The sequence below is a fragment of the Bombina bombina genome, chromosome 2 (genome assembly GCF_027579735.1).
Source record: "Bombina bombina isolate aBomBom1 chromosome 2, aBomBom1.pri, whole genome shotgun sequence".
NCBI lineage: Eukaryota > Metazoa > Chordata > Amphibia > Anura > Bombinatoridae > Bombina > Bombina bombina.
Window position 1 is genome coordinate 99,620,043 of NC_069500.1, and position 19,937 is coordinate 99,639,979.

Here is a 19,937-nt window from a genome sequence, read left to right on the forward strand (position 1 = left end):
TTTCCACCGTTTCCTCTCATTCCCAGGCTGGTAGCCAGGATCAAGCAGGAGAGGGCCTCGGTGATCTTGATAGCTCCTGCGTGGCCACGCAGGACTTGGTATGCAGACCTGGTGAATATGTCATCGGTGCCACCATGGAAGCTACCTTTGAGACAGGATCTTCTGGTACAGGGTCCATTCGAACATCCAAATCTGGTCTCCCTCCAGCTGACGGCTTGGAAATTGAACGCTTGATTCTATCAAAGCATGGGTTTTCAGATTCTGTGATAGATACTCTAGTTCAAGCCAGAAAACCGGTAACTAGAAAAATTTACCATAAAATATGGAAAAGATATATCTGCTGGTGTGAATCCAAGGGATTCTTATGGAATAAGATCAAAATCCCTAAGATCCTTTCCTTTCTACAAGAGGGTTTGGATAAAGGATTATCAGCGAGTTCTCTAAAGGGACAGATTTCTGCTTTATCTGTCTTATTACACAAACGACTGGCAGCTGTGCCAGATGTTCAAGCATTTGTTCAGGCTCTGGTTAGGATCAAGCCTGTTTACAGACCTTTGACTCCTCCCTGGAGTTTAAATCTAGTTCTTTCAGTTCTTCAAGGGGTTCCGTTTGAACCTCTACATTCCATAGATATTAAGTTGTTATCTTGGAAAGTTTTGTTTTTGGTTGCTATTTCTTCTGCTAGAAGAGTTTCTGAGTTATCTGCTCTGCAGTGTTCTCCGCCTTATCTGGTGTTCCATGCAGATAAGGTTGTTTTGCGTACTAAGCCTGGTTTTCTTCCAAAGGTTGTTTCTAACAAAAATATTAACCAGGAGATAGTTGTTCCTTCTTTGTGTCCGAATCCAGTTTCAAAGAAGGAACGTTTGTTACACAATTTAGACGTAGTCCGTGCTCTAAAATTCTATTTAGAAGCTACTAAAGAGTTCAGACAAACTTCTTTTCTGTTTGTCGTCTATTCTGGTAAAAGGAGAGGTCAAAAAGCGACTTCTACCTCTCTTTCTTTTTGGCTTAAAAGCATCATCCGATTGGCTTACGAGACTGCCGGACGGAAACCTCCAGAAAGAATCACAGCTCACTCCACTAGGGCTGTGGCTTCCACATGGGCCTTCAAGAACGAGGCTTCTGTTGACCAGATATGTAAGGCAGCGACTTGGTCTTCACTGCACACTTTTGCCAAATTTTACAAATTTGATACTTTTGCTTCTTCAGAGGCTATTTTTGGGAGAAAGGTTTTGCAAGCCGTGGTGCCTTCTGTTTAGGTAACCTGATTTGCTCCCTTCATCCGTGTCCTAAAGCTTTGGTATTGGTTCCCACAAGTAAGGATGACGCCGTGGACCGGACACACCAATGTTGGAGAAAACAGAATTTATGCTTACCTGATAAATTACTTTCTCCAACGGTGTGTCCGGTCCACGGCCCGCCCTGGTTTTTTAATCAGGTTTGATGAATTATTTTCTCTAACTACAGTCACCACGGCACCCTATAGTTTCTCCTGTTTTTTTCCTCCTGTCCGTCGGTCGAATGACTGGGGTGGGGGGAGCCTAGGAGGGACTATATGGACAGCTTTGCTGGGACTCTTTGCCATTTCCTGTTGGGGAAGAGATATTCCCACAAGTAAGGATGACGCCGTGGACCGGACACACCGTTGGAGAAAGTAATTTATCAGGTAAGCATAAATTCTGTTTTTTGGATAGTACATGCGTTTTTTTTTGGTTGTTTTTAAAATATGTTCCTTTTAAAGCAGACATCCTCAAACTTGGCACTCCAGAGGTTTTGGAACTACATTTCCCATGATGCTCAGCCAGCATATCAGATGCTGAGCATCATGGGAAATGTAGTTCCAAAACCACTGGAGAGCCAAGTTTGAGGATGTCTGCTTTAAAGGGACATGAAACCCATTTTTTTTCATTCATGATTAATTTTAAACAACTTTTTTCATTTTACTTCTGTTATTTAATTGGCTTGGTATCATCAGAAGCTTGGAGCTGGCTGCTGATTTATCTATTTATAAAATATTTTACCAAGAAGGATACATTGAGATTTCTCTCGTTTTCAAGTATGTCCTGGGTCCACAAAACATTGCATTGATACAATAGGGTACAATAAAATACAAAAACAATATTAATACATAATATATGCAAAATTATCATAGAACAGGTAAGAAATAATCAACCATGACGGGTGCATTCTGTTTTGAGATATGTAGAGATGGATCTCTTAAAGGATTTTATGCTTGGGGAAGGTTTGAAAGTGTGTGGGAGGTCGTTCCATAATTGTGGTGCTCTGTAGGAAAAGGAGGATCGAGCTGCTTTCTTTTTGTATTGAGGCAGACTAAATAATGTGCTGGTACTGGATCGGAGGTTATGGGAGGTGGGAATAACTGGGGAGAGCATTCTGCTCAGGTAGGGTGGGAGCTTCCCATAAAGGCTCTTAAATACAAGGCAGGAAAGATGGAGGGTGCGTCTGGATTCCAGCGACAGCCAGTTTAGTTCTTTTAGCATGTCACAATGGTGGGTCCTGTAGTTACATTGTAGAACAAAGCGGCAGAACAAGTTATACAATGTATTAAGTTTATTAAGGTGAGTTTGCAGTGCAGGTACATATACTACGTCCCCATAATCCATGATAGGCATCAGCATTTGCTGTACAATCTTTTCCTTTCCTGTGGGGCTGAGGCAGGATTTGTTTCTGTACAGAGCACCTAGTTTTGGATAAAGTTTAGATGCAAGTCTTTCTATGTGGAGGCCAAAAGATAGATTGGGGTCTAACAACATACCCAAGTATTTGAAAGAGTGGACTGTGGTCAGTGTGCCATTTGATTTTGTTTTGATGCGTAGATGGGAATTTTGTAGTTTGTGTAATTTAGGTACCGTTCCAAAGATCATTGTGGCAGTTTTGTCAGTGTTTAGGAAAAGTTTGTTTTTTGAGATCCACTTTTCTACCTCTGTGAACTGGTCTTGGAGCACTGCCTCAAGCTGCGGTAGATCGGATTTGCTTGCATAGATTACCATGTCGTCTGCGTACATGTGTACAGTTGAGGATTTGCCGACATTTGGCAGATCATTTATAAATAATGTGAATAGTAGGGGGCCGAGAATGGAACCTTGGGGAACACCACATGTGACTGGGAGAGGGAGGGAGTCGCTGTCAGAAATGGAGACATACTGTGATCGATCCGATACATATGATCGAAACCAGGTTAGCGGACGATCATCAATACCTGAGTTTTTTAGTTTGAGCAGTAGTATGTCGTGGTCTACTGTGTCAAAACCCTTTGCAAAATCAGGAAAAAATAGCTCCAATTAGGTCTCCATGTTCCATGCCAGTTTGGATGATGTTGCAAACTTTTAGGAGGGCAGTTGTAGTGGAGTGATTCGGGCGAAAACCTGATTAATCAGGGGTCATATAGCTAGATTGTTGGTAATACTCACATAGTTGCGTATGGACGCATTTTTCTAAGATTTTTGACAATACTGGGAGCAATGATATTGGGCGATAGTTAGTAACCATGGTTAACTCACCACTTTTATGGATAGGCACTACTCTTGCAGTCTTCCAAAGTTTGGGTATGTATCCAGACACCAAGGATTCGTTAATTAGGGTTGTGACATGTTTAGCAATTGCTGGTGCACTGAGCTTCAACAGCATTGCTGGGATTTGATCAGGTCCAGAGTGGTTTTTCATTTTTAGATTATTAAGGTGTTTCTTAACGACATTGATGGGTACAGGTCTAAAATTAAACTTTTTTTCTATATTGGGTCTTTGTAGATTTAGTAGGGCCTGATCCACATTTGTAGTTTCAGGATGCATGTCATTTATTAGTTTGGTGGAGCATCCAACAAAATAATTGTTAAAGGCATTTGCTACTTCTAAGGGAAGTTGCAGGGTTTGGTTGTCCACTTTGACAGTGGAGGGTTGGGATTGGATTGGGGGAGTGTGTAAATTATTTATGACTTTCCAAAACTTTCTAGGGTTAGATATGTTATTTTTCAGATTTTCACAGAAATATTGGGCCTTGGCCATTTTTGTTTATTTAGTGCATATATTTCGCCATTTTCTTTATTCACAGTGATCGTTCATAGAGCCAGTATGCTTGAACTTTGACCACAATGAATCCCGAAATTGGTACATTTGAATGAGGTCAGCTGTGATCCAATTCATATGTGCTCCTTTTACTCTCACCTTATGCAGCGGGGCATGCAAATTCCAAACTTGTAGGAGTTCGGACTGAAGGAATTCAACTGCAGAGTCTAAATCTGGAATTAGGTTTAATCTGTGCCAGGGGAGGTTCTTGATGTCATTTAGAAACGATTGAAGATTCAATTTTTTGAAGGACCTTGTGATTTTAATCTTGGGAGGGGATTTAGTAGCCCTTATTTTGCGCACACAGTATACTAAGCAGTGGTCACTGAAACTGTTAGGGAGAACACCTGCCTCCTGGATTCGGTCAGGGGAAGTGGAGAGAATCAAATCGAGGAGGGTGTGGTTATGGCTTTTAATGTTTATGCAAGTTGGGGAGGAGATTAATTGCGTTAATTAATGCAAAGTCTTAAATGGTGAGCAATAGCTATTGTTTTTAGGATTCAGCCAATCAATATTAAAATCTCCAAAGACCAAAATTTAACTTTTCGAGGTTTGAGCTATGGTTTCACTAAGGAGATGGGCTATGTCAGAAAGGGAATGCACATGGGAGCTAGGTGGGCGGTAGATTCCTGCAGCAAAGATTGATTTACTGCACGGGATCTCAATTGTGCCAGAAAGGAAAACAAAGGTGGCAGGAGAGCTAGATTTTTGTAAGGGGGTGAACTTTATGGAATTGTCAACATAAATTACAATGCCGTCTCCTCTTATTGCTCTGTCATTTCTATGGCATGAATACCCATGTATAGCAATAGCAGAGTCAGGTATTTTTGCGGTTAGCCACGATTCAGAGATCACGATGATTTTGGGTTTGTAATGTGAACACCATGCTTGCAGTGCATCAATTTTTGGTAGTAAGCTGCGGATATTACAGTGCACAAAGGCCGTACATACAGTATATGCCTCTTGTCATTTACTTTCTAAAACGTTCAGCTAGCTCCCAGTAGTGAATTGCTGCTCCTTCAATAAAGGATACTAAAATAATGAAACAAAATCGAAAATAGACGTAAATTGGAATTTTTAAAAAAAATGTATGTCTTATCTGAATCATGAAAGACAAATTTGAGGTATTATGTCTCTAAGTGAGAATATAAACTTGTTCAGCAGAGTTTTCAGGTAGATTTGCAAACCATTAATAAAAACTATATGCTTACCTGATTCCTTACTGTTGGGAAATACTGAACCTGGCCACCAGGAGGAGGCAAAGACACCCCAGCCAAAGGCTTAAATACTCCCCCTACTTCCCTCATATTCCAGTCATTTTGGCATGGGAACAAGGAGAAATATCAGGGTATAAATGGTGCCAGAAGAGAGAACCTAATTTTGGTCCACCCATCGGAGTATACGGGCGGGGGCCGTGGACTCTCCTAATACAGAAGGAAATTAAATTATCAGGTGAGCATAATTTATGTTTTCCTTCTTAATATGAGGAGAGTCCACGGCATCATTCCTTACTGTTGGGAAAACTATACCCAAGCTCTAGAGGACACTGAATGATAACGGGAGTGGTAAAGGAGAGGCTGACCATAATCTGAGGGCACCACAGCCTGCAAAACCTTTCTCCCAAAAGCTGCTTCGGGCGAAGCAAAAATGTCAAACTTGTAAAATTTAGAAAAAGTATGTAAGGAGGACCAGATGGCTACAAATTTGATCCATAGATGCCTCGTTCTTAAAGGCCCAAGAGGAAGCCACCGCTCTAGTGGAATGAGCCGTAATCCTTGAGGAGGTCTAAGCCCTGCTGACTCATAAGCTAAGCGTATAACACTTATCAACCAAAAAGATAAGGAAGTCAAAGAAGTCTTCAGACCCTTACGCTTCCCAGAGTAGATAACAAACAAGGAAGAAGTTTGCCTTTAATCCTTAGTAGCTTGAAGATAAACTTCAAAACCCGAACCACATCCAGATTATGAAGTAAACGTTCCTTCGAAGCAGAAGGATTAGGACACAAGGAAGGAACCACAATCTCCTGATTGATGTTGAGGTCAGACACAACCCTAGGAAGAAAACCCAAGCAGGTACATTGGACAGCCTTATCAGTGTGGAGCACCAGATAAGGGGGCTCACATTGCAAGGCAGCTATTTCAGAAACTCTGCGTGCCGACGCAATAGCTAATAGAAAAAGAACCTTTCAGGACAACAATTCGATGTCAACCGAATGCATAGACTCAAACGGAGCCCATTGCAAAAACTCAAGAACAAGATTCAAACTCCAAGGTGGAGCATTAGATCTAAACACAGGTCTGATCCTAATCAGAGCCTTATCGAAAGATTGCATGTCAGGGAGCTCTGCGAGCCTCTTGTGCAGCAAACAGGGCTGAAATCTGTCCCCTCAGGGAACTGGCAGATAGGCCCTTCTCCAGACCCTCCTGGAGAAAAGAAAGTATCCTGGCAGCCTTAACCTTATTGCAAGCTAAACCACGTTCTTCACACCAGAATAAGTAAGCTCTCCACACCTTATGATAGATGCAACGAGTAATGATCGTTGTTGCACTGTCTCAGCATGCACAGCTGTAGTGGTCTGAGATGGAATCTGGCAAAAGGAATGATGTCCATGCTGGACACCATGAGACTAGTAGCCTCCATACACCGAGTCACAGAGGGCCTTAAAGAGGTGTGGAGGGCAAGACAAGCGGTTAGCTTGTAACGTCTCTGGTAAGGAATATCCTCATGGATATGGAGTCTATTATAGTACCCAGGAATTCCACCCTGGTACTGGGAATAAACTTAGAAAAGAGTTCTCTTATCTTCCATCCATGAGATCGAAGAAGAAACAGAAGAGATTTTGAATGGTCTTCGGCCAGACGACAAGATGGTGCTTGAACCAGAATATCGTCCAAGTATGGAGCTACTGCTATACCTCTGGTTCTAGCAACTGCAAGCAGAGCCCCTAGAACCTTCGTAAAAACTCTTGGAGCAGTAGCTAGACCAAACAACAATGTAATAAACTGGAAGTGCTGGTCCAGGAACGCAAACCTTAGGAACTTGAAGTGTTCCTTTAGATTGGAACGTGAAGTTAAGCATCCTTCAGATCTATAGTGGTCATGAACTGTCCTTCCTGAACTAAGGGAAGGATGGACCTTATCGTCTCCATCTCGAACGAGGGGACAGATAGGAATTTGTTTAAGCACTTTAGGTCCAGAATCGTGCAGAAAGTTCCCTCCTTCTTTGGGACCACAAAAAGGTTTGAATAGTATCCCAAACCTCTTTCTGCGAGAGGTACCGGGACAATGACTCCTAGGGAGGAGAGATCCCTCACACCTCAGAAAGGCTTATCTCTTTTTTGGCCTGAAAGACAGGTTTGATAGGAGAAATATGCCCCTGGCTAGATGAGACTTGAAACCCTGAGCGATGACCTCCAGGACGTCCCCAAACCAAGCATCTGAATAGAGCGACAGTCTGCCCCCTACATGATCCAGAACCGGATCGGGGGCCGTCGCTTCATGCCGACTTTGTCTCAGCGGGCTTCTTGCTCTGCTTGGATTTATTCCAGGACCGAGCTGGCTTCCAAGTACCCTCGGGTTACTTGGGTTTGCAGAGGGCTGCTGAAGTTGGGATTTATTAGAACGAAAGTTTAGAAAATTAGGACCTTGTCCCTTAGGCTTGTTCCTCTTATCCTGCGGTAAAAAGGCACCTTTGCCTCCAGTAACTATGGAGATAATTGAGTCCAGGTCTGGACCAAATAAAATCTTTCCCTTAAAAGGGAGGGAAAGAAGTCTGGACTTAGAAGTCATGTCCGTGGACCAGGACTTCAGCCATAGTGCCCTATGGGCTTGAACAGAAAAACCTGAAGCCTTAGCATTCAGGAGAATGATTTGCACATTTACATCACAAATACAAGCATTAGCCACCCTTAAGGCCTTAATTCTTTCCTGGATCAGGTCGAGGGGACCATCCACCTTGATCAACTCGGATAAGGAGTCGCACCAGTAGGTAGCCACTCCAGCAACAGCCGCTGCCGGTTTAAACAAATATTCTGTATGTCAAAACATCTTTCTTAAAAGAGGTTCTATCTTCTTATCCATGGGTTTTTTCAAATGACAAACTATCCTAAAGCGGGATAGTAGTGCATTTAGCAAGCGTGAATATAGCACCATCCACCTTGGGGATGGAACACCACAACTCCAATTGAGAGTCCGGGACCGGGAACAATTTCTTAAAGGAAGACGAAGGGGAAAAGGAAGAACCAATCCTTTCCTATTCATTCTTAATACTGTTCGCCATCTTTACAGGAACCAGGAAAGTTTGTGGTACAACCCTGTCCTCGTAGATCTTATCTAATTTAGGAATCAAAGGTTTCTCAGGCAATTTGGGCTCTAAAACCTCTAACGTAGCCAAAACTTCCTTCAACTGAAAGCGTAAATGTTCAATCCTAAATCTAAAGTCTGGTTCCTCCGCAGCTGGAGGTTTAGAGGCAGCAGACTCCGACCCAGAAAGTGCGCTCTCTGAAGTATCAGAGGTGCCTTCATCATCGGATAATCTCGTATCAGATGAATCCAACAAACTAGTTGATGACCCCTGTGAAGGATAGCAATATTTTACCTTTTGCTCGCGCTTAGCAGGGCGAGGTAAAGCACTAAAGGCCACAGACACCGCCGTTTGTAACTTTGCAGTAAAGTCTGGCAGTAAAAGCCCGCTCCAGGTGGAGGATTAGGAGTACTACGGGAAGCTGCATGTGTATTAGATGACTGTAGGGTGCGCACCTCACAGGACGGAGATTCCTCAGAGGTGGATGGCTCAGTAGTATAAAACATATTAACCTTCTTTGACATGATTACTTTATCAAGGCATGTGGAACATAGTTGAGCGGGCGTGTATACCGTGGCCTCCACACAATATAGACAGCTATTAGACTTGTACTTATTAAACCTGTACATTCCATCTGCCTGAGCCCAAAAACCATCTCACACATGTTGCAGCATAATCAAATAAACATATGTGATTAATCCCCACTGTTCAATAAGCCCCCTCAGGAGATATTAACCCTTGATTCCATACAGATAAAAGGAGCAACACTGTGACCCTGTCTTCTGGCATTACCATCTGTGTAAAAAATAAAACTATCTTACCGGAATCTATGCCGTGGAACAGAAACACTGCCTCTCAGGTTTGACAGTCTTGTAGCAACACTCCTGACATGGACTTGAGTGATGGAAGCAGGTAGTAAAACTCATCGACACTGATAGCTTAGGAGCTGTTAATACGAGTCTAGATGGGTTTGCAGATAGACTCTCCCTGCATCTCCAGACATTAACTTTTGTCAATGCTCTCACTGAGAGACTGACAAGAATGCTTAAAACTCTAGTCCCATTTTGAAGGGTATATACCCTTCATAAGGAACTACTCTGAATCTTCTGACACTTCTCTGCCAACCTCCTGTGACAAAAGGCAAATAATGACTGGGATATGAGGGAAGTAGGGGGAGTATTTAAGCCTTTGGCTGGGGTGTCTTTGCCTCCTCCTAGTGGCCAGGTTTAGTATTTGCAAACAGTAAGGAATGATGCTGTGGACTCTCCTCATATTTAGAAGGAAATGACTGTTTGATTTAAATGTTTTTAAAAATGTGTTTTGCATGTAGGTCTTTTAACTGCTAATTATTCACACACTCACACGTACTATCACACGTACTCTCACTCACTCATTTACACACACACTCACTCTCGCACACAAACACACACATTCACACACACTTAAGCACACTCACTCACTCTCACACACAGACACACACACACACATATATATATATATATATATATATATATATATATATATATATATATATATATATATATATATATATAAACTTCTCAAAAGGAAGAGGCACTCACAGGTCTTAATAAGCAAAAAGTACTTTTATTGATTCATAGGTTCAGTCAATGTTTCGGTCCTCGCAGGGACCTTTGTCAAGACTGTTTTCAAATTCCAAGGTGTCAGGCGATCAGCGGTGAGGAATTTGAAAACAGTCTTGACAAAGGTCCCTGCGAGGACCGAAATGTTGACTGAACCTATGAATCAATAAAATTACTTTTTGCTTATTAAGACCTGTGAGTGCCTCTTCCTTTTGAGAAGTTTCTACCTATTTACCATAGAGTGCACCCAGGCGCATACCACTAACAGTGAGTGCTTGGATCCCAAAAACTTGTGTGTGTGTGTGTATATGTATATATGTATGTATATATATATATATATATATATATATATATATATATATATATATATATATATATATATATATATATATATATATATATATATATATAAATATTATTTAATTGAAGATTTACCAATAACTGAATATTTCTCTTTCACTTTATAGGTATTAGTTTGTGAAAGTGTAAGTTGAATGGACTAAACATGAAGAGTCTGAAAGCAAAGTTCAGAAAGAGTGATGTAAGTATTACTGCTGACCTCTCAGAGAGTTTGTACATCAATTTGTTCTAGCATTTTGGTTCTCATGGATTTTAACTAAAGCACAACATGACTGCTGTAAAAATATTGCAGCTACAATATCACAATGGCAAGTGTGTGGTTTAAGCAATTTTGGTTTTAAAATGGCTGCCAAAATATCTCTCTAGTGTTATTTTTCCAGAAAGGCAAGGTGACTGGTATTATAAGAATATATGAAGTAATTATACATTATGTTCTCGTATCATGCTGTCTGTCAGCTAGATATAAATGAGATACTAAGAGAGAATTGTTTATCTGACTATGTTTCTAAATGTCAAGATGAGACTCCATATTTTATTTGGAGCATTATATTGTAATATAAAGATTTCTGTCGATGCTGATGAGTTTTTGATAATCTGCAACTTAGTGATTGTGTTGCTAGGGCAAGTCCCTTTGGATTTCATGTGCAGAGAAAAGCTATTAGCCCAGAGGGAAAAGGTTACTGGTCCACTCAGTGTTAAAGTTGTAAAGACAGCACATTTTTACTCGTCCACTGCAATTTCCGGCAAATGTAGTAGCTGTACAAAGAGCACTCGCTGAATCACCCTTTATTAGTGAACATTTTTTAGGGTTTTATCCCCTTCTTCTGAATACAAAGTAATATGTGTGTGTGTGTTCATTTTTTCTCTCTTTTTTTCTTTTACATTTTTATTCCACTCTATTTTTACAGCAATATCTCCACAACATATAATTTACCCCCCGCAGCTTCAACAGTGGACTGCAACATATCTATTTGGCAGCCAATGGGTTAACAGTAGTGTGTGAGTCAGTGAATCTTAACCATTCATTTTCTCATTTAAAATCATGTGCCTCAGAAACATTATGTTTAATTAATATCTTGGCTCTGGCTATTGCAGGCTCAAAAAACACACACCCAATATGTAAGGTTAAGTGAAATATAGCTTCAAGGCCACATTTCCCTCATGAAGTATAAGGAAACCAAGCTTCCTCCTCTGTAATATCAGCCAGGAAATGTAGTGAAATAGATTAAAATAAATAAGAAATTCCTTGCAGTTCTTATAGGAAATATCTCAATTATAATAGAAGAGCAAACCTCTCTTTTTATAATTTATTGTCTTAAATTGTGTAATGATACGGTAAACAAGATTTTGTATAACACTCATAGTCCTTATACATATGAAAAGTACTTACATAAAGTGTAAAAAGCGCATTTAAATGAATTTTAAATTTGCCTTTGATTTATTTTGTTTAATTTATGTTCCTGCCTAAAAAAACATACTTTCTTTCATAAGGTGGTGAGAGTCCACAAACTATTATACCTGTGATTTAACTCCTGGCAACTAAGAGTTGAATCCCAGGAGTAATGGCTTTTGGACTCTCACCACTACGGAAGAAATGAATTTATCAGGTAAGCATACATTTTGTATTTATGCTTGTGGATGTGTTCACCTATAGGACTGAGAACGTTGGCTTTCCCCTGTTAAAATTAAAATTGAATATTACATTTAAAGATAGCATTAGAAATGCTAATTACATTAACAGAATCTTAGAATGTTGTGCAGAATGTTATGCAAGCATTCAAAATTTGAAACGAACAAACAAATTAAAATTCATTTAATTTTTTCATGTTATTTTCAAGTTATTCTAAATTTTGGTAATATTCCCCTTTTAACATGTTAAATGCTTTATTCATATTCATCAGTGCTGAGTTCAATTTCTCTAAAAAAAAATTGGAATAACATTTTATTTATCTGTACTATATGTAAATGATCCTGGTTTCCTGTTATTTCCATGTTTATGTTTTGGCAAATGAAAGAATATGGAACATTGCCTTCACGAATGATACACTGAATAGGAAATTATTATGTAAGTTGTTCCACTTCCATCATGGATTTTGGCCATTTACACAGTCAGCAATTTAAAGTGTTTGAGCATATTCTGTAATTCCGAGACCTTTGTATTTCCTTTTGCATCTAAGCTTTGTAAAGCTGTAGTTATTAAAAGGACAAGGTAGGAGCTGCAGATCCTATTATAAAACGTACATAGGAGGTCCATGGTTTCTGGTAGGCCTGTCGTTGTGACTGGACAGCACAAGGTGGGTTCAGCTTGTTTGAAGGACGCGAATGGATATTTGAAATTTTGGGTGTGGGAGCTCCCCAGTATATTAATAGGTTAGCAAATACAGCTGATGGTACAGCAGTACAGAACTTCCAAACCTTGGCAATTCCATCTGTATGTGTTGCCCAGTTGATCACAAGATTGTTGAGAAATTTCCCCATTTTCTCACTGTCTTAAGTTGACATAAAAGTGCAATAGAAATGTTTTAATGGTCTAGAGCATTTTACTATGGCACTGTTGCATTTCTGAAACCCCTTATCGACAGCTGATATACCCTGTACGCTGGCTTCCTGATGCTCTTCCAGGGGTGTAAGCAGGACTAGCAAATTTATGGCCGGACAGATAGCTCAGTATGCTAATGCACTGTGGCTGAGCTCTGTAGCAACCCGAGGGTTGCAGGTTTGATCCCCGGCAAGGTCCACTCAGTCTTTCATCCTTCCAAAGTCGATAAATTGAGCAGCACTTAGAGACCCTTACGGGTGATTAACCGCACTTTACAAGTACCCAATAAATACATACATACATACATACATACATACATGGCACAGGGGACAACCCACCCCTTTTAAAATGTAATATATACACACACACACACACACACACACACACACACATACACACACATATATACATATATATATGTGTGCGTGTTTTTATATATATATCAGGGCCAGCCCTAGCCATTGCGGGGCCCAAGGCAGGATGCCAAAATGGCGCCCCCCAACCCCGCCCCCAAAATGAAAAAAAATATGGACGAAAAACAATAAACCATGGAATAACTGAAAGCTCCTTGCAGTGAGGAGCACAAATTATACACTTGCTGTGATACTGAATTGAGAAAAGAAGAATGTGTGTATGTTCTGGGGCAGGGGTTTATGTTATTGATTAGTGCAATCTGTTCAGATCTCTTGTAGCACTTAAAGTGACGGTTCACCAAAATTGTTGACAACTAGCTCTTTTATCCCTATTTTTGGATTTTTAAATAGCTGATTTAGCTTGTAGTATCCCAACCTATACTGAAAAACTTGATACTGGAGTCTCAGCTATTGAATAGCCTAAGTAAACACAGCCAGCAGAAGAAATTAAAAACTCACAGTGGGGGGCATGATAGTTAAGTAATAAATGATCATTTCCATTGTTCTCTCTATGTATTGAGGTATAGTTTTCCAGACAAATATAAGATAAGGAAGCAAGTGTGTGTACACAAAGTGATAATTATCATAACATAATCAGATCTGATATTACCTCCAAGCTCAACCCATTGTAATAGGCTGTGGCTTAAAAGCACAAAAGAAAACCAACTACTTCATATACACAAATAAAACTGAAAATACAATTTCTCATACATTTTATACTCTGCAGCTGGTGTAACAAGTCATTGAAAATACATTAATATAAAAATGTTTTACAGTGTACTGTCCCTTTAATCTCAGACTCTGTGTTAATCAAGTCACTAAGCAGCTCCCTCTCAATAATAAGAGTTTTATTCAACAAGAGATAACATTACAATTCATCCATTGGATCAAATGTTTCTCCACTGGCTGGCAAAACCTTTTTTTTTTTCCAATTAAATTAAGAAAAAAATAGTAACCCCTTCATAGCTAAATAGACAGCACATGTGATACACCTTTAGAGCACTATGACTTTATATTTTCAATCTACAGGGAAAAATAAAAAAACATCCAAACAAATATTTTATAAATATTGAATATTTTTAATTAAAGGGACAGTCAAGTCCAAAAAAAACTTTCATGATTTAGATAGGAAATGAAATTTTAAACAACTTTCCAATTTACTTTTATTTGCTTTGTTCTCTTGGTATTCTTAGTTGAAAGCTAATTCTAGGCGGTTCATATGATAATTTCTTAGACCTTGAAGACTCTAATCTGAATGCATTTTGACCACTAGAGGGCTTTAGTTTATGTATTTCATATAGATAACATTGAGCTCATGCACGTAAAGTTACCCTGGAGTGAGCACTGATTGGCTAAAAAGCAAGTCTGTCAAAAGAACTGAAATAAAGGGGCAGTCTGCAGAGGCTTAGATACAAGATAATCACAAAGGTAAAAAGTGTATTTATTTAACTGTGTTGGTTATGCAAAACTGGGGAATGGGTAATAAAGGGATTATCTTTCTTTTTAAACAACAAAAATTCTGGTGTTGACTGTCCCTTTAATTATATTTTGGGTTAACAGCCTAGGTAGTTTAAAATTTTGGTTCCTTAGATTTATTTGATTTGAAAGTACCCCCCAAAACACACACACACACACAAAAAAAATAATAATAATAAAAGTAAAATAAAAGAAAATTTAATACCTAAAATATTTCATTTTTTTTATTACAAATGGACAGTACATGATTAGCTAAGCTAGCATTATTTTTAATACCTATCAATTTGTGTGTATATATATATATATATATATATATATATATATATAATTATATTATATTATATTTTTTATTATGCATTCATTGGTTGCATTGCAATTTGAAAATTAAAGTCGATCAATTGACAATCATTATCTGGCAAGTCAGAGACGTCAGTGTGTACTACTAGGGAAAATGGGGAAAATCTTAGAGAGAGAGACTAAGTAGTAGTTCTTCTAATCTTATATATCATCTGATCTGACTCTGTCTTAGCTCGTTCTTCTGCATAGTGCTTACTAATATATATCAACTGTCTGCAACAGAAACCGCCCAGACAGGCAGCCCCTGACTACTCCCGCTGTCTCCTCCTCGGTCGGTCCCACACACTCCCACTCTCTCTGTCTCTGAATACTGCTGCAACTCCCACAGTTACCCACTCTCTCTGTGCACCTCACTGACTGGACTGAGTAACCGTCCTCTGACTGCTGCCGGTGCTCCGCCTCCTCCCCTCTCGCCACCAGTCACCACCCTCTTAGCCTTGCAAGAGCTGAATGATTGGAAAATAATAGTGTATATCCTCCAATCATACAGATCATAGGATGAGGTGTAAGTGCTGTGCCTGTCACCTGTGCCTCCGCTCGGTCACTCCTCACATTTTCCCGGGGTAAAAATTGCGCCAAATTAAAAAATTTAATAAAAAAAATTATTTTGTTTCAACCGGCACGGCGGGGCACCCCGAACCGCAGGGCGCAGAAGGCCAGCCCTGATGTGTGTGTATTTGTGCGTGTATGTATGTAAATAAATAAATAATATAAATAAATAAATAAATATATATATATATATATATATATATATATATATATATATATATATATATATATATATATATATATATATATATATATAACCATACACATGCTAGACTGCAGTCTCAATCTGGACTGTGCACACATCTGATGACCCTAAAACACTCACAGCCCTGGGTCCTCACCAGCACTCACAGACAGCTGTATAGTTTTCAGGGACTCGGGCAGTTAACTCAAGACAAGCCTGGGTGCAAAGCTCATAGGGACAATATTACAAGACAAAATTATTAATACAACACACAGAAAGTCTGGCACTCTATTGCACGCACACAGATTAATAACAAAAATGTAAGAGTTAGTTACAGCATGTGGCCAAATGGTTAAGCCCAGGATCACGTCAATGTCTTTTTCCCTCCTTGGGCCCTAACCTACAGCTACACAGTACATGCCTTCAATCAAATAAACAGAGATATATTAAAATAATTTAATACAACTGTTGAAGTCAAACATATGAGAAGTCACAAAGTAAAGCTTTTTACTTCTATGGGATTCCAGATTGCTTATCACTGTCTTAAAACATTTTTACTTTTAAATTAAAATTTAAATCTCAAGTGCAGTGCTTTTTGATCACTGTGGGCACTAATAAAAGCTAAAGTAAAAAGCCGATTGGGTTGTGTGGTCTTTTGATAGGCCCCTGTAAGGTGATCCTAAGAGTATACCTATGAAAAATAACATGCCAGGCATCGGCCCTGATTCCACCACCTACAGTGGCCTGGATGGCAATTGCCCCCCCAACCCAGTCCACCCCTAGGTGTAAGTGCATGGGTTTCCCAAACAGGCAATGAAGCATGTAGATATAGAGACCTGTGCTGTTACAGTCCTGGAAGCCATTTGTGACAGCCAATTTACAGTTCTATAGTCTTGCAGTTTTTCTGATTATTTCTGAAGAGGCCAATTAGAGGCATATATGTAGCGGGTAAGTCTTTTGAAGTCTGCTGTGTGCATTTCCAGTTGTCAGAATTGGAAAACTCACAACTGACTTAAAGTGATTGTAAATCATAGCATTTGTGAAATGTTAGGATTTACAATAGGAACAAATAAAGGGTACTTTCAGTCATGAAATATGAAATACTTCATGCTAAAAGCTCCTTTATTTGTTGGAAGAGTTAGCCGCACTGAGCTGCCCAGTCAGTCCACGACAGAACGCTATTAGCTATGAGGTGACGTTTCCACCTCTTGGCAAATAGCTGTGCGTTACAACTGGCGCCAAGCTGGATAGCACGCACGGCTATTAGCTAAGAGGTGGAAACGTCACCTCTCAGCAAAATAGCGTTCTGCCGTGGGCTTCCTGAGCAGCTCAGTGCGGCGAACACTTCCAACAAATAGCTTTCAGCATGAAATATTTTATACTTCATGACTAAAAGACCCCTTTTATTTGTTCCAATTTACAATCACGTTAAATGACAGGAAAAGGGAAAAAAATATAAAATTATAGTATATTGTAAAGTTGTTCTACTACACGTATTCAAGTGTTTTATATTACAATCTTAAAGTGTTTATGTACTTTTAAATGGGCTCTTGGAAACATCTAAAAAAAAAAATCACTGTAGTCAAAATAACTTGTTCAAAAGGCTGAATAATCTTGAGCACATAAACTGTTCTGAAGAATTTAAATGGAAATATTTTTATGCCTCAGGCTCCGCAAAGTTTCCAAAGAATTACAAACTTGGGTGTCCAAAAAGTTGCTTACTACGAAATGTGTTTTTCATCATATTTTCCCCAAAGATTAAAATATCAAAATACCAGATGTATGGAGATACCACAGGTTCAAAATATATCGATTGATTTTCTTTTTAAATTAAAATGTTCTTCTGTGTTTTTGTATCCGAAATTACAACAGGATAAAATCATAAAACAATAGAATTTGTTTACCTGAACAGCCAAATTAATATAAAAGTTGTTTGTTTTTTTTTTCTTTCACTTCAAAAATATTCATCTTTATTTTTTTATGGATTTTTTCCCCCCCCTAGTAAAACAGAATAAAAGTAATGTAAAAAAAGAAAAAGATATTTTAGCAAAGGCTCATTATGTCACCTTGCAGAAACTCCTATCTGTAAAATAAATGCATGTTGGCCCAAATAACAGCTGGGGGCCACATCTGGGGCTCATCGGGTTTTTGTGAGGTCTTCAGAAAATAGACGTCCGTATTTTGGTGTTGAAAAAGCTGCTCCAAGATTCTCATTTTGTGTGTGTAATTTTAGTGCAAAAATAAAGCGCTTTAATGTGTCAGAGCATTTAATGATTGCACTATTGATTGGATAAGAGGCTAAACATATAGTTAAAATAAACCACATATTAGCAATGCACAGCTGGGAGCTAGCTGACCACATCTGGTTAATCAGTGACAAGCGGCATATATTTGTAGCCACCAATCACCAGCTGCTGCTGAACCTACCTAAATATGCTTTTTGACAAACGATACCTAGAAAACAAGGTGAAATTGATAACAGATTGAAAAGGTTCTTAAAATGGTATGCTTTATATTCATTTGACTTTAGCTATCAAGTTACATTAATTTAATAAGTTTTCTAATGAATTATACCATTCTATTACTGCACTAATTTGTCCTTAGGAACTGCTAGTCTAAGTATAAAAATACAGAAATAAGTAAGGAAAGGCTTAAAATCAATACAAAAGCCATAGCTCATAGAATTTTACTTTTGGCTGCTAATGATTTGATTGGCTCCACTAACTATAAAATTTGAAACAAATCCTTGAATATAGCTATACAATTAATATAATATAATGGGATTGGTTAGTTACATTTTAAATGTAAGAGACCTTATATCTTAGAAAAAAAAAAAGGAAACTGTATCTGCTGAATATACAGTATATGGGGTATCCGTATGAGGCTGCAAATAACGTTAACTAGTATAAAACTGCCAATGTGTAGTATCAAAATCCCGTAGGATATATATTTAATATGTGTTGAGGGCTTGCACTTAAAAAAATCAATAAAAACTTAACAACAATAAAAAGCATGACAAAAGAAATAAAATATCACATATGAATATGACAACAAATTAAAAAGTTAATCAAAGTGAATTCAGCACATATAAAATATATATCCTACGGGATTTTGATACTACACATTGGCAGTTTCATATTGGTTAATGTTATTTGTAGCCTGATATGCCCCATATGAATTCAGCTTTAGTGACGCCGCAGATACAGTTTCCGTTTTGTTTTTCTAACATATAAGGTCTCTTACATTCATATTGATTTCTATAGGGTTCTAGTTTGAGGAGGAGTTCCCTATCTGATGGCTTTATATAGGTATCTCACTAGCACAGCCTTGTTTGTTTTTAGTTACATTTTGGCCTAAATAGTTGGGGCGCGATCCGATATATGGCATAGTTTTCGGCGCAAGCGAGGGAACCCACGCTGCCCGTAGTTTCACCACGCACATCGGGGTATTACATATACCCCGCCGGCAGTTGCTAAAGTGCCGTAAGTCAGATAAACTAGCGATGTCCAGAAAGCGTAAGTACAAATTTCTGGAGTCGCCAGTGACTTACGGCACTTTAGAAACTGCCTGCGCCTAAAAAAGTAACTAAAATATTAAATCTCCCGTGACTGTCTAACACGCTTCCCAAAATTATGCCCGACACGTATACTCCTATATCCGCAATCCCCCCTCTCACTCCTAATAATAAATGTATTAACCCCTAGACCGACAACCCCCCACAACACAATAAGCCTAATTATTAACCCCTAAACCGCCATAGCCCACACCTCACTAAACCTATCCTAGTATTAACCCCTAAACCGCAGCTTCTGGAGCCCACTGCCACCTACATTATATGTATTAACCCCTAAACCGTTGCTCCCGGACCCCGCCGCACCTAAATAAAGTGTTTAACCCCTAAACCACCGCTCCCGGGCCCCCACCGCCACCTACATTAAATTTATTAACCCCTAATCTGACCCCCCTACACCACCGCCACCTACATTAAATGTATTACCCCCTAAACCTAAGTCTAACCCTAACACCCCCCTAACTTAATTATTATTTAATTAAACTAAACTATAGTACAAAAA

General features: G+C 39.0%; 1 protein-coding gene across 3 annotated transcripts in view; it reads left to right on the forward strand.

Moving 5' to 3' along the window:
- Nucleotides 1-19,937, forward strand: part of RAI14 (retinoic acid induced 14) — a 484,372-nt gene that overhangs the window by 44,320 nt on the left and 420,115 nt on the right. For all 3 annotated transcript variants that reach the window (XM_053701194.1, XM_053701193.1, XM_053701195.1), the window contains one exon: nt 10,454-10,527. In XM_053701194.1, the coding sequence (XP_053557169.1) occupies nt 10,492-10,527 (36 nt within the window). In that variant the 5' untranslated portion in view covers nt 10,454-10,491. The remainder of the gene's footprint in view (nt 1-10,453; nt 10,528-19,937) is intronic.